This window comes from Triticum aestivum, chromosome 7A, assembly GCF_018294505.1.
Source record: "Triticum aestivum cultivar Chinese Spring chromosome 7A, IWGSC CS RefSeq v2.1, whole genome shotgun sequence".
Classification (NCBI taxonomy): domain Eukaryota; kingdom Viridiplantae; phylum Streptophyta; class Magnoliopsida; order Poales; family Poaceae; genus Triticum; species Triticum aestivum.
In genome coordinates, this window is record NC_057812.1 from 636,283,316 (window position 1) to 636,299,091 (window position 15,776).

The 15,776-nt window shown below is 43.4% G+C and overlaps 1 protein-coding gene and 1 long non-coding RNA gene across 4 annotated transcripts; both read right to left on the reverse strand.

Annotated features, from left to right (window-relative positions):
- Nucleotides 1-108: 108 nt before the first annotated feature.
- Nucleotides 109-7,834, reverse strand: LOC123148834 (uncharacterized). Of its 3 annotated transcripts, none has more exons than XR_006474184.1 (6): nt 7,341-7,834; nt 7,103-7,264; nt 4,670-6,390; nt 4,494-4,567; nt 1,581-4,368; nt 109-763 (listed from the first exon to the last, which is right to left on the reverse strand). It is a non-coding gene; the product is annotated as an uncharacterized lncRNA (long non-coding RNA). The 3 variants fall into 3 exon arrangements; XR_006474185.1 differs by having other exon boundaries at nt 1,581-1,731; nt 4,023-4,567; XR_006474183.1 differs by having other exon boundaries at nt 1,581-4,567.
- A 6,107-nt stretch (nt 7,835-13,941) lies between these two features.
- Nucleotides 13,942-15,244, reverse strand: LOC123153613 (pheromone receptor transcription activator-like). Its single transcript, XM_044572650.1, has 2 exons — nt 14,471-15,244; nt 13,942-14,382 (listed from the first exon to the last, which is right to left on the reverse strand). The coding sequence occupies exons 1-2, from the start codon at nt 15,242-15,244 to the stop codon at nt 13,942-13,944; spliced, it is 1,215 nt and encodes a 404-aa protein (XP_044428585.1).
- Between the last annotated feature and the right edge of the window lie 532 nt (nt 15,245-15,776).

Consider the following 15,776-nt stretch of genomic DNA (forward strand, 5'->3'; position numbering starts at 1 on the left):
TTTCTCTATTGGTTATAATATACTAGATGACCCGTTGCGCCAATGGCGCAAAGGCCGAGTGCAAGCCAAGTATTGTAAGAGTGTGCACTAAAATATGTAAACACAAAATGAAAGCATATATTTCTTTCATCATGGCTATTTCAAAAGCATACCACAAAGCAGTCTAAGCATCAAATAACCGACAGTTAAATGCACAGAATGGTCTTAGAGAATTACATAAGATCCGAAAGGATGATAAACATAGAAGTCTTAGTAGACATCTATACTAATGCTAAGTTATATAACAAAGGGCTCTATACTAATGCAAGTTACATAACAAAGGGCTCTTGCAACTTGCTTATATCGAGTAAACGATCAGTCCTTTGGAAGTGCATTTGAAGGCGAAAGCATATGCTTGTCCTTTGTTAGATGACCCGTTGCACCCATGGCGCAAAAAGCGAGAGTAAGCCGAGTATCAAAATCATGCATATGAGATTGATTTAAAGCAGCTTAATAAATACTTACATTCCATTACATGATATCTTAAAAGAAAATACTCATATCACGCAAAAAAGGAAGAGCGAGCCCAGCATTCAAACCATGCATATTAGACTAATTTAGAACAAAGTTAATGAATACTTATATAGCTTAAAATAAAATATTCAAAACACTTGATAATAGCATACATTGATGGCTTTATAAAGTAAGCTATATTAGCACAGATTCATTGTGTCCATTAACTGTTGCCCGAGTCTTGTACCTGCCCGTTGCCCGAGTCTTGTACCTGCCGCGAGTAGGAAGGGAAGAATGAAGCCAAAAAATGATGAAATGATATGTTATAATAACAACAAATGATTAGAACAAAAGGCCAAGGCCAAACATCACCTTATCGTCAACTTAAGCATTTATTTTTGTGCATCTAAAATCCTACTCAATACCTAAGAAAAGGATGTCTTAGTAACATCCCAGGAGGACCAAGAACAAATGCAACAAGGGATTTCAAGAATACTGGCATTTCTCCATGCCCTGTGCCCACGTGGCTTGCTGTAACGAAGATCCTTTTTATCTCTAACATAGCAAGCACCTATACTATAGAAAATAGTTGCACAAAGTTGGAAATTGAAAACAGAAGTTAACACTCAAACAAAAAGGAAGAGAGGAGTTGACTTTTCCCCTAGCTTATTCATGTTTGTCACATACGACTTTCATTGCTGGGAGATAATCGTATATAGAAATATGGTTCTTGTACCTACAAAAAACATGGCTCTTGTGAATCTCCAGCAAGGGCCTCTCTTCTAGTGAAGCCTCTATGTTTGTAATCTCGATTCTTTTATGTGAGTTCATTATATATCTATCTAAAATGAACAGTGCTAGGAGGTTATTTTAAAACTACATGGAAACATTAAATACCCTAGGTTTGCTTTTGACAATGCAATCGCAGACCTGTCGTATTTGCTTTATAACTTAAACAAAAGCAACTATAATGAAAATGCATTGGAAACAAATGCATATCTTCTGCATGGCATCCTCCCAAGCGAGAAATCATACTCTTCACTAAACCATAAGTGGGAATATGGGGTGGAGGTAGAAAAATTTGTAACCTGGACATATCAATCTGTAGCTTTTCCTTGCTCATTCTTTATGCACTTTCTTCTATCACAATGACCATCTGAATTTCGAACACCATGTCAGCTTCCTCTGCTCTAACCCCGTGGCCTGCCAGCATCGGATGCCACCAAAGCTGATCCCTGCCTACCAGGACACCAGAATTATAATATGAGAAGATAGTATAAGAAACAGAAAGAAAAAAATTGGTTAATCATCCCACAATGCTACTAAATTCCTTGGCTCGGCTTCTCTCGCGCTCGCGCAGGCGCCGCCGGCGGCGGCTGATCTCCCTCCTCCGGCCACCTCAGGCCCAGCCAAGAACAGATCCGGAACCCTCCCGGCGTCCTCTCTCCATCCATCCCCAAGCCCGGCGCCGTCGCCGACCCTCTCCCCGCAGAGGAGTTCGAGTCAGGCCCTCCCCCTCTTCCTGTCCCGCTCCCGTGCGGCCGCGCTGGGCCGCACCGGGGCGCCCCTGCGGGCTCGAGCAGGCCCCCCTGCGCCTCCCTCTCCTCTCGCCACCGCCGGAGGCGTCGCCAGGCAAAGCCCTGGCAGCGCGGCGGCGGTGGGACCCCCTCGGTCGCCGTTATCGAGAGCGGGGGCGGCGCTGCTCCGCTGCTCCAGGCGGTGATGCTGCGGGAGGGTGATAGCTGGCCGTGGCTGGGTGTGCTCGGCTCGGCTGGACTTGGTGCTCTGTCGGGCGCCACGACGGGCGGTGGAGGATGGATCTCGGGGCGGCGGCCCCAGGACGGTGGTGGGCGACGACGGCTGCGGTGTTCACGCGGGCGAAGCAGTGGCCGTGGTATGCCAGCCGGTCTTCGGTCGTGGGGTGCGGCTGCTGGTGAAAACCATGCCTGACTGCGTTTGGGGTGACGATGGCGGCGTCCACGGGCGTCGTGACCCTGCTGAGGGCGTCGTCGCTGCAGCTTGTCTCCTGACTGAGTTTCTGGCTGTGGGGTCTCCTGGATGGCGCTAGTCCAAGATGGTGGCTGACGGTGTTGCCGGGGCGGCGGCCCCGGGTTCGGTGGTGGCGGCTTCGGCCAGGGGGTGGTGCGTGTCTGGCCGCGGTGGATCGTGGGATCCCGTGGCCAGAGTGAGGTCGGTCTCGGCAGAGGTGGTGGTTAGTGGGCGGCGGTCCGTGGTGGCAGGTGGTCGGCACATCTCCGGGAGAAATCCTTGCTCCGGTCTTCACCGGAGCCGACAACGGCGGCGCCTGCGGCTGCCGCGATCTTTCTTGGAAGCGTCGTCGTGGAGGTGCTCCTCCTTCAACCCATGGCTTTGGCTCCGGAGGGAAACCTCAGATCCGCTGGATCGGGCGATGGAGGCGCCATAGCGTCTTTCTCCTCCTTGGGGGCATTGTCTCGGAGCCGGCTACGACTGAGAGACTGGTGGATGATGGCATCTTCACCGTCGATGGTGGCATCTTCGCGGCGTGGTTTGCTGAGGCGGGGCGCTGGTTTCTGTTTGGCAACGATGATGGCGTCGAGAGGAGCTTGGGTCGCGGCGTGGTCTTCGGTAGTCGGTTCTTCCCGGCGTGTCCGAGGTGCTCTTCCGTGGTTGCTTGGTTGCTTTGAAGTCGGAGCTGCGATGGAGCGAGTCCAGGTGGTGACGATGACAGACACTCGGCGGTCGTTTACGGAGGGCACGGTCGGCGCAAGTCCTGCATATTTCCCTTCTGTTTCTTGTCGTCAAAGTCGGAGCTGTCGGTTGCTTGCGAGTGTGGCCATCTATTGACATGTGCCGTCGTGGATTCTGTTCCATGTTGGTGGCCAGATTGGCCGGTGGTACCCATGTCATGTGGGTTGTGTTTTATCGGTTTTAGCCCGGTTTTCCATTAATTAACCGGGAAATTCTCTTCTTCTTAATCAATGAAAATGGCAAGTCTTTTGCCTCGTTTCAAAAAAAAATCCTTGCCTCAGTTAAGGTGCTTTTCAACACCATCACCGAACCCGGAGTAAACTGTGCCCATCTCAGCAGCTGCCACACACTGGTGCCAGCCACGCGACAGCAGCGGCGAGGAGGCCGGCAGCAAACTTGAACGTTCAAAGCTGTTCAAAGCTCTTCAGGTTGTCTATCTATCTTAAATTCCTCTCTTTTACCAAAAGTTAGACACGACCGAAAAGTCAAAGAAACAAAGTTCTTCTGGTTGTGTATCTCTTAGATTCCTCTCTATTTTCTTTAAAATTAGATGCGATCGAGAAGGAAAAGAAACTAACTTTGTGCACTGTTTATACACGCCAAGAGGAGAAAATATATAGAAGAAGTAAAACCAATTAGAGTAGCATATAGGTTTATAAATATACAAAATTGTCGAGCATGAATTTCCATTTTACACTTTGTCTAGTAGATTAAGTATATAACGAAGCAAACAGTAAATATGCGAGCTCAGTGTCGCTTGTTGGCAAGTAAACGGAAGGCAACCAAAACTGAAGATATACATGTTCTGGACAGGACAGTGGTTGCTTCTGTTTGTTGCTGGCCTCTTCTGTCCAAGGCTACGAATCATATGGTCAGCAACTAAAACAACCATGAATTAATAAATTAGTTAACTGTAATTAACAACAATAGACTTCACATATGAATCCAAAATGGCAATGAACTACCCGCAAAAAAAGGGCAATGAACAGAGGAGACGTATATATTTCTTCTCTACAGATTCTTATAGCAACAAAAGCATTTGTGCATAGAAATAAGTGCCTTTCATTGAGCTTTTCAATTCAGCACACATGAGCAATTAACTTTCAAAATCCTAGAATAATAGAGGCATAGGTAGGAAACACCAACCTGCAATAGATGTTACATAGAGAACTTTTCAGTTCAGCACACATGAGTATTTAACTTGCAAAATCCTAGAATAATAGAGGCATAGGTAGGCGGTAGCTGCAGTGAGAAAGAGAGGAAACACCAACCTGCAATGATGTTGGATAGAGAAAATAAACAAGAACGACCCAGCAAGAGCATATCCACAAGCCAATGGGGATAACTGAAAGTAGCAATTTGTGAAACATAACAGAGAAAGTCCAATCACTAAGTTGCATAAGAACAAAGACGACAAAGGAATATTGTGAGATTGATCTTGGCTTACCTTCTGCCAAGGACAACGTCGACGGCACTGTTGACCACCGCTTCGCCAGCAGCGCACCAGCGCCGCGCCTGCTTCAGCAACTGCTCCACTCATCCTCGGCGGCGCCACAAAGAGAAAAAACGAAAAAGAGGAATCAGGGGAAGAAGCAGAGCAATGAAGAGGAGAAGAGGCAGCGGAACATATTTTAAAGTGCTTTTGCCTCTGGTTTAAGCACAAAAAGACATGCAATGCATTAGTCTGAGTGTACTATCTCAACCGTTTCTCTAATAAAAATAAAGAAGGTATACAGAGAGAATAATATTTAGTAAAGCACATATGCGTATATAATTTGCTGATTTCATGATGATCATGCCCCTCTCAGAAAGAGTAATATGTATGAAGCAGTCGTATATTATCTAATTCTAAGCAAGAAAGCTTGGATAAAAAAACGCTAGTAGCTTATTTTAGATGATTTGTTGTAGCGACCACGGCACAAATAATCACTTGAATCTCGGACTAACTGTAAGCATAAAGTGGGATTATATAATCCTCGTCTTTTGTTTTCTTTTCTTCTCGAACGACGCAGGAGAGCTGCTTGTCATTTCATCTCTGACTAACTGTACAGACATTCATGAAGTCAGGTATATTTGTTCAGCAAGATCCCTCCTAGACTCTCAATCGGGGTATACTTTTCAAATACAATCAAAAAAATATTTGCAAGCATGAAAAGAATTCATGGCCTCTAACACACTGATCAAGAAACCAGAAAAACACTACACTGAACAATACTTTTTGTTAGACCTCAAGTCCAGAACCGTCATCAGGTGTCCCTTTCCTTGCTGCACCCACGACCTAACCAACCATCTAAGGAAGCAACTTCTTTCTATTATTGGTCCCCACCACTGAAACAACAACCAATGTTTTAGCATGCCAATTATTTATGAAGTCCCCGAATTCTTGCTGATTTGATCCCAAACTCAGCTCCAGGTTCGGTGCGGTGCGCTGGTGTCGGCGTCAGGCGGCGTGCTGCTGTGTCGATGCGTCTCCGTGCTCCTGTGTCGGTGCGTCTCCCTGGATTCCAGGCGAACGACAGGGCAACATGCGTTGCCTGGGCTTGGTTGGGCAGGCCCTAGTGGTGGTTGCGTGCTGCTTGCTGGGTGGGCTCAGAGCTACCTGGGCTGGACGTTAGTCATTCTTTTTTTCCACTAATCCGTAATATATAATATATATACCGCATATATACTATGGGCCCCCTTTTAGTCTGGGCCCCGGGCCGTCGCACCTCTCGCACTGGTCCAAAGCCGGCCCTGTATGAAGCAAAACCACAACAGCTTAATCTCCCAAGAGCAGGATCGTAACATACTTTCAGAAAAGCGCAGTCCAGATCATACACTCATGAATAAGTGTTTTGGTTTTCAACTGCCACAATGATATCCCCCCTACCGCAAGCCCCTGCCTATAGCTTTAAACTGAACCAGCAAGTTAGCATGTCATTTATTTACAAAGTAATGCTTAGCAACCTAATTCCCCAAAGGCAGGAGTCTAGATAATTTCAGGATGTGCGTTTAGATTATCTTTTCTATTACCAATTCTGAACATGGCACAACAGTTTAGTTCTTGTTATTTAAGCTCACAGCATCTAAATTGAGAATTGCTCACATGTCATGAATTTTTTTTGCAGTCATAATCCCAGTAGGTTTACTTGCACATTAGGAATGCTAGTAGCTTACTCTTTCTGTATTCTGAAAGAAAACAAAAAACAGACATTAGAAACGTCCAAGTAGCACCAAAAGAATAAAACAGGGGAGGTTAGAAAATACTCAAGCATGAGGATGGATGGGTAATTATCAAACAGAACAAAAGGGAAAAAGAAAAGCAAGAAGCTCCCTTCTCCCATTCTTTTTTGTTCCCTTTCACTTATATACATCACAGCAACACACATGCACTTTAACTATAGAAAAACATAATTCCCAATTGAGGAACAAAGTTATATTACAGCACCACATTTTATAAGCACTATACATCTATAGTGACCTTACTTGGGTATGACCTAAGTAGGCTTGACATTCACCATGATTCATACACACAATGTGCTACATCTGAGATAGAACATGAAAATGCAAATGGAGAAATTCTCCATTTTTATGGTGATCCATTAATCATAAGCAGGCATTTATAGTTCAACTTCTGACATTGTGTACTGTTTGGAGGTATAATTAAGGAATAGAAAAAAATAAGAAACAGTGACTTAATTAGTCTTTAACTAATATTTGAAGGTATAAATAAGTAGGCAAATTGGTATCCAATTGCCGGCTTGAGTTTCACACTTCAAGACCACTTCTTTCCATGGATTTTAGGCATTAGATAGTTGGTTGATTTTAAAGTTTCTTAGATGAATTGAAAGGAAAAAGGATAGAGCAGAAGAGGAATTAATCAGGTAGTGGAGGAGCTCACCAAGAGTTTAGACCTGTCGATCTAGCCGTGTGGACGCTGGATGTAGAAATAGAGAACATGCCTGCTCTTCTTCTTTCTCCCACAACACCAAATCAGAGGAGGGAAATAAAGCCCAGCAGTAACTTCAACTGGCACTTGGAGACGGCACAGTGTGTGTGCGCACTGAACAAAACCTAACCGTAAAGCAGAGCAATTGCTATCCGGTCAGCCACAATCTCTGATGGGGGCGTGAGCATACCGAGCATGGTCGCAGCAGTCGCCTTCGCGGTGGTAGAGGCGCAGCTCGGGGCTGAGGACCTCGCCGGCGTGGGTGACAGGTCCACGCGCTCGCGCTGGAGCTCGCCCTCGGCCCTCTCCCGTCTGTCGCCTTGCTGCACCTACCTCTTTCTCCCTCTCATCTGCTCGAGCGTCGCCTCTTCTTCCTTCTCTCTTCCTCTCATTTGCTCGACCGTCGCCTCAGTCGCCCTTTACTCGTCTCCCCTCCAGATTTCACTGGTCTGGATCCGGAGGCAGGGAAGGAGGAGAAGAAGAGGAGGAGGTCGCCCCGGCTGCATCGAGCGCCAGAGAAGAGGCCCAGAAGAGAAGGCGGCGGCGCGGGAGGCCCTGAGGCAGAGGGTCGTGGAGCAGGGGAGGCCGGACGACGCGAAGAGGATGGCGAATAAAAGGAGACGTGGCTGGTGCCGCTAGTTGGGCGCACTAGCTCATCCTTTATATGTTCAATTCCTCGCTCTACTTTCGAGATCACACTGACACATAACCTAAATGTATACTGGAGATATGCACATTCCAGATTAAGCTTTGCTACATTCACGGACAGTTACGGGGCATTACGGGGCTGGGTGCCCAGCCCACCAGTTAAATCAGGGGTGAGGGGAGAGGCGGTTAATTAGGAGAAGAAGGTTAATTAGGCCAATTAAAACAGGACAGCTCAGCAGGCCCGTGAAGTCCGTGAGCCAGGAGTCCGTGCGTGTAGCATTTTTGTTCCAGATTATAGTCATGTTGTTTATATCAAGGGCCACAAATTTTAGATTCGCCCGCTCCGGACTCCTAAAATCTCAGGACCGGCCCCTTCCGGCGCAACATGATTCTGTCATAAGGCTTGTGCTAATGAGTGAGGCTAGTCCGATTACAAGCCGCACGTTGGGCTGCTTCTATTCGAGCCCAGCATTTTTGTTTCAGATTATAGTCATATTGTTTATATCAAGGGCCCCAAATTTTAGGTTCACCTGCCCTAGACTTCTAAAATCTCAGGACCGGCCCTTCCGGCGCAACATGATTCTGTTATAAGGCTTGTGCTAATGAGTGAGGCCAGTCCGATTACAAGCCGCATGTTGGGCCGCTTCTATTCGAGCCCAGTAATGCCGAGCATATCGCATCGTGCAGTAGCACCGAGCTGTTTACTCTGGGACGTCCGCATTCTGCGGCAGAATGTCGAGCCTTCGCATAGGCTAGTCCCTGGACTGGGCCGGCCCACGCAGGCAGCGAGCGCCGTAAAAAACAAACAGAAAACGAAGTGCTTCGAAAATGATTCGAGCACGCGACCGCACCCCTGTAGACAAAGGTACCTAACCACTACACCTGATACGTGTTAGTAGCAAAACGGCAATTCAGACACATTAGTACAAGCAACATCGGCTGGTCGGATTATTTTCCTTTTTTTGATATTTTCTTGTAAGTTCAATTTTTTTAAAATTCCGAACATTTTTGACAGCACATAAATGAGTTTTAAGAAAATGTTAGCAATTTTTCGAATTGGTAACAAAATTTTAAAATCAGTACCAAATTTGAAGTTGTGGAAAAATATTCAAAAAAGGAACATTTTTTTAAAATTATGATCAATTTTGATAAAACGAACAACTTTTTAGAAAATGTGAACAACTTTTTGAATTGTGATTTTTTTAAACAGGAACATTTTTTGAATGTGTGAACAAATCTTGAATAAATAGGGATATTTTATTAATTCCAAACAATTTTTGACAATCAAGAACAAGTTTTGACAAAATGCAAACAATTTTTTAATTTTTGAACACATAAAAAAAGAAATTCTTTGAATCTCTGAACACTTTCATAGACAAGACCATTTTTTTACATATGCGAACAAAAGAATTGAAATTGCAGAAAATGTTTTTGCGAAACGTGAAACATTTTTTGAAGTTGCAAACAAATTATGAAATTCCGAATAAAATATTAAACCACGAACATTTTTTGGAATTTTTAACAAATATTTGAAAAATGGAACATTTCAAGAAATTACGAACAAAAATTGAAACCACGAACATTTTTCAAATTTGTGAACAAATATTTGAAAATGGAACATTTAATGAAATTACGAAAAAATTGAAACCGCGGACATTTTTTGAATTTGTGAATAAATATTTGAAAATGGAACTTTATGAAATATCTAACAAAAATTTGAAACCACGAACATTTTTTGGATTCCTGAACACTTTTTCAAACTCGAACATTTTTGAATTTCAAACCAAAATTTGCAAATGCGACATTTTATGTAATTCTGGAAGTTTTTTCGAAAATATGAACATTTTTAAAATTTGTGAATAAATTTTGAAATACATGAATATTATTTCAAATTCAAAACATTTTTATTTTGTGAACATTTTTTAAAACAATGAAATAAGCAAGAACGGAAATGAAAAAACAGCAAAAGAAAAAGAAAGAAAACAAAAGAAAAAAATAAAAAAAACAAAGAGAAAAAAAACAGTTCAGGGAACCTCCTAGAAGGTTCCCAAAACCAGAAAACTGGGCTGGGAAACTCTAGAAAGTTCCCAAAACCGGATACACTGCAACACGTTAAATGGGCCGACCCAAGTCATCACTCGATCGACAGGGTCTGTGCGAAAGGTTGACAATTTGACACAGCGTGCATCAAATAGGATATTCCGTTCCCAAAACCAGAAAACTAGGCTGGGAAACTCTAGAAAGTTCCCAAAACCGGATAGGCTGCAACACGTTAAATGGGCCGGCCCAAGTCATCGCTCGATCGGCAGGGTTTGTGCGAAAGGTTGACAATTTGACACAGCGTGCATCAAATAGGATATTCCATTTACTCCTGTCTAACGCTTTTTAGCGTCAAGAAGGGGAGCTTTCGCTGAAGGTAGGTGCAGATGGGCCGGCCCATTTAGAGGTCAGAAGTTCGAGCGCGTTAAAAGGATCGCCAAAAATTAAACCGCCCAGCTAGGGATCGAACCTGCGACATCCCCGCTCGAGAAGTCTTGAACAAATAGAGCTAATATGTTCTACTGGTTTTCTAGCAAAGAGAGAGCTTAAAGTACCAGACAGCTTTTGAATTTTTTTGAACAATTCATGAAAATCGAGAACAAAAGAAAAGAAAATTATGAACAAAATTTTACAAATGCGAAACCCTTTCTAAAACCATGATTTTTTTAAATTCAAACAAACTTTTCAAACATGAACAATTATTGAACACTTGAACAAAAATTTCGAAATTCCAAAAAGATGAACAAACTCACGGTATGGAAAGGGCACTACATCTACACCTAGCTTGGTCCCCGGCGGACCTTGATTATTTCTTCTTTGCACAATGATGTTAGTAAACAATTATTCGCACATTAGAGGCTTGCAGGTTTATCAAATCGATAGAGAGTTTGCCAAATCACAACACTCTACTCTAATATAGGGTTACCATCATCTTGTAAACTACATACTCCACTGATGTTCTAATCTGTCCACATTGCTTATGCCAAATATCCTTGAGCAATGGAAGCAAATGCTTTTGTTTCATCAACGAGAACATTGGTTCTGAAGAGGTGAGGGTGCCATTGGTCCATGGAACAACCAGCATGTTGTTTCCATATGCTTTTGTTCAATTTGAAGTTGTGGTTGGCTTCTCATGGTCTGACTCGATCCATTTTATTTTGAAGAGCAGATTGTCACTCTCCAACAAAGGCTATTTTGTTTTCTATGTTTATCATCAACTGTCTATGTTGCTTGTCCTAGTGACGCATACGTGCGCGTCACAAGCATACCAGTAATCTCTGATCAAGGCACAAGCTATTTGCACCGAATTCTTTGGGCAAACCCTTATCTTCGACATGAAATAAATGACCTGGAGAAGGGCCTCTTGTCCAGTTCAATGCAGCATACGAGATGCTCACTACCTTGTTGCGTCTAGTGGGGAAGTTGTGATTGTATCGTGTGCTCCCGTGATAATGACAGGTTGTGTTTTCAGGTTCTTCAAGTTGGACATGGAAGCATTGGAGTGATCGTCCCTCGATGACCAGGAGCTGGATCATACCAACCGCTTCCTTTGCAGGGGTCTGCCTATCGGGGCGAAGGAGGAAGGCAAGATGAAAGTCACTATGGCCAACCAGTCACGACGCGCAAAAACGACCGAGTGCCTTAGCTCTGCCTGGGCCGTTCATACCGTGTAATGGGCGCCGTGTGCTAGGAGCCAGGACAATGTTATGTGTGCATGTACTCTGTATGTATGTCTTGCAAACATGCAATGTAGTTCTTAGGAACCTGGACCTGATGAGGTCTTCTGGTCTCTTCATAGTAAAGGAGCCTTTATACTGTTATAAACCCTTATACCAGTGGTTGCAAAAAGATATTGCTGGCGCTCACAATAGATAGATTTGGTGTGCGGGAATTCCTTTAAAGATTGAAGTCTTTGTATGTGGCAGCTCTTCCTTGATTTTGTGCTTTCCAAGGATAATATATATAAGCGAAACTAGGGTGGCTCCCCTCTTTGTTACTTTTGTAATGATGTTGAAACCGTGTGTCATTTGTTCATCGATTGTCATGTGTCCAAGCTCTTTTTGTGATTCTTAACACTCATTGTTGCCCCTCTTCTCTCGGGAAAGCTTTCTCGTGGTTTTATGCTTTCCTCCTCGGTGGGGATTGCTGCTATTTGTTGGGCTATATGTATCACATCAAATAGAGCCACCTTTGATGAACATACCATGTGTTCTCCTCTATAAATGCTCGCTGCTAACTTCTTGGAGAGGTCTCCGAAAAGGGTAGGATCAAAAGATGCTGAAGTTGGGTACTTCATGGTTCATGGGGTACTTCACGGTTCATGCATAAAGCTTTGGAGCTGGCGCACATTTAGGCTGGAGTAGCAGATCTTCATCTTGCTGGAAATGGAGCAGTTGTTTTGTTGTGTGCATGGTTCCTACGCTGAACTTATAGTCGTGCTTGTACTATTAGGGTTTTGCGTCATAGTAGGCATTTTGAGTGTGGGACACCTAGCAGCGGCTTTCCTAATAGTGCATTGAACTCACTTTTCTCTCTTTCTTCGTCTCCTACAATGTGTAAAAACTCTGTATTTCCATTGTGAAATGGAAAGGGGAATGGCCTGGTTCAGAAAAAATGTACTCTGTATGTATGAATGACTCCATGTAGGTAGTGGGACGCCATCCGTGTACGTACGGTGTTAAGCCGACTTATGTGATCCATTAGGTTGCAGGAGATTGCGGAGGCCAAGATTGCCCTAGGTTGCATTGATCAGTCAAGGATTGAAGCGTATACTGCAACTCAATTTTGAGGCAAACTATTAATTGGTGACCGAGTTCCTCATTACCAGCGGTGCACCCTGGCCTCACCTCTAATCTTCCTAAATAATAGAGTGCATGTAGTTCTTGATTGAAGTACGGCCGTGACATATACCCCAAGTGTGTCTGGAAAACATGCATCTTCCTCGGCATGAGATCATGCGTTTTGATTCAGCTCCTGCAGCAACATACTATATGTTGATCTTTCAGGCCTAACATGACAACGGTCGCCATGGGAAGCGATCAATCCATGAGGAAAAAAGTGTAATTCAATCATGCGGGCCAGGGATAACCCATCTCCCCCAACCCTAGCTTTTGCTGCTACCATCTCCCCTCCTCGTTGGCAGCTACGCGTCGATCGTTGCTAACGGCAGCGGCTTGCCCTCCTCAAAGTGCTAGGTGGGCTCGTTTCTCCCTTTTCCTTGGTGGACGCGTTCCTCTAGTGATGGCATGATCTAGCAGCAAGATATTGACTATTCTTACTTCGGGTAATGACTAAGAACCACGCTACCATAAAGATGAATTGGGTATACATATGTTTTACTTGAGTCCAAGAAACATGGAGTTTGCATATGTTGACTAATATGGCATTACGATAACTATTACATCTTTGGATGTTTGTCTATTTTGTTATTAAGGAACGGAGCTAATGCCATACGTTCACAAGAAGTCATTTTGCAATGTATTAAAGGAGAGTTATGTGTACACGTGACATATTTGTATGTTAGTAACAATGTGTATATGGTATTAATGGTGTGGTTGCGTATTGACGTGCAGGTGCATATGTACATTCATCATGTGTGTTGTGTATTTAATTACATGTGGGTGCGGATTCTCATCTTACCATTATCTCACATGAATATCTAATTCGGTTGTTGTCATTTGTTGGTAGTCAAGTCTAAAATGTATTAATAAACGCTTCCATCTTGAGCTAAATTTGGACTTGTGCTAGCTTTCAGTTGTTTGACGGGCATTCCTCATGTTCTCATTGAACTAACAAGGTCTTATTTGTGTTAATAAAGTGCAATATAATTTGAAAATTCATATTCCTCCGGTTCACCAATAGAGGGTGAAAAATGACATGTTTGTTGTTCAATAAAAAGCACTAACTACTCAATCAGAATGAGAAACATTAGAAAGATTTATTGTATTATTGAAACAAACTTCATGAACCAATACCCTAAACATGAAATACTTAATGATTTTCCGAATGTGCTTAACAAAATATACAATCCACAATTGCACCTAATGGAAATGTAACATTTTATTCGCTTGATGTAGCGTTCAAAGGTAAATACTAATTGGCTTCTAAAGAAGTCCTTCAAACCATGAATGAACATAACCATCATTCCCGTTGGAAGAATTTGGCGGTACATTGACAAACTCATCATAGTCCATGTTATATTGGCCTACATTATTGCCATTATGTCCCAAATAAGCATCCATCCCTAGGTTCCCATTGTAGTGTGGTTGGTTCGATGGAGTGTAGGCCAAGGTACCATTGCTAAAGGATTCACCGGCGGAGAAGTCATTGCCATTGGGGTAGAACAACTGTGGGGGGCCCTCCACAATGCTCCCAATGGTTGAGTTAGTGATTGTGTTGTTCTGTGGTGGCTCCATTGAGTTGTAAGAACTTGGATAGTTCTGAAGGTGTGGAGGTAAATCTTGTACAGGATCAGGAATGGGTTGTACGAGGGATGTAAAATGGGAACCCAAAGATGGTGGTGCTGACTGAAATATTTGTGGTACCTGCACATGAAAAGGTAGTATGATTTGCGGTAAGGAGATGTGTATAGTTCTAATCATGTAGCTGAAGTTGTGGTGGTAAATCTTATACCTGATGAACAACTGGTTGTAGGTGGGACGTTAAACGAGGTGCTAAAGGTGGTGGTGCAGACTGGAGCGATATCTGCATAGGAAAATGTGGTTCCATCGTGTCTTGTGGTTTTGATGGTAGTGGAACCGACGACAACACTTGAGGTGGAATACAATGAGATGACGATGGTTGTTGGGATGAAAGAGGAGTATTCAAGTAATCACATGATGGGCCTCTTAGCATCAACTCATTCGTTTGTACGTTTGGACCACCAGTCTTGGGTTCACTTATAGGATGAAGTGGAGGCATACGACATCTAATGTCCTCCCGGACCCGCAAAAGTTCATTGAAGAACTTGTTAAGATCTTCAAGACTAAGATCTTCTTCCTTGGAGAAGATGAAATTTGGTACAATACCTGGGTTCTCGTCTTGTATATTTTTGATATGCTCGAGGGAGAGTTCTGCTCTCTTCTCATGTGTCACACTTTCCATGTCCAACCGAGCCACCTCCCCCTGCAACATTCTAATCCTAGCATTATTTGCCTCATCAGCCAACGGCTCGACAAGTGGACCTCCTGATAAGAAAGCTTCAACTATGGGTGCCGCTGATGGCGTCCCAAATGAGTGCATTATTCCAGACTCCATCTCCAAGACGACAGCAACCCTCACGCCCGTGAGGACGGAGAGGTCACATGCCATCTTGTACAAGCCATCACGTCTCTTGGAGAAGGTGATGCCACGTTCCCTTTTGTCCTGGATGAAACAAATACCCTCCCTCTTCTCTCTCCTTGGCATATTAAGTTAGAAAACTCGAGGACTTATTACTATAAAAGGTAAACTACAAAAATGTACTAATAGGTAGATGCTTACTAGTGTTGTTGGCTAACTATGGGTGATTGTGAGATATAAGGAGATGAACCCCCTTTATATACGAAAAGGGTTGTGAACATGAATGTTTAGCTCACTCCTTATCCAATTATTCACATTAATTAAGATCCAAAATTAACCGTTTGTTATTTGAATGAGTAAAAGTTTTCGAGTCTTCAATGGGCACCAAGATATGTAGTCAACAAAATGCTGATTTATGGTTGCCATTATTTTTTGCTAAAACATAACATAAGCGAGGACATGCTAATTTGGAACCATTATTGAGTTTTTACGCGAGGCATTCACATACAATAGAATTTTATTTAATTGCATAACCAATGGTTATCCATTTCTTTAGGTTATTAATTGTGCACCCAATTTATCTTGCATACCTTGGTATTGTACATCCCAATCCTCCATTGAGAGCAATGTAGTCTATACCTGACCATGAAATACATAA

Bases quoted from the DNA above. Each gene is read 5' to 3' on its own strand.
- LOC123153613 (XM_044572650.1), bottom strand. From the start codon at position 15,244: ATGCCAAGGAGAGAGAAGAGGGAGGGTATTTGTTTCATCCAGGACAAA. The intron at 14,383-14,470 runs GTATAAGATTTA...TTTCATGTGCAG, and splicing joins TACAACCAGTTGTTCATCAG to GTACCACAAATATTTCAGTC.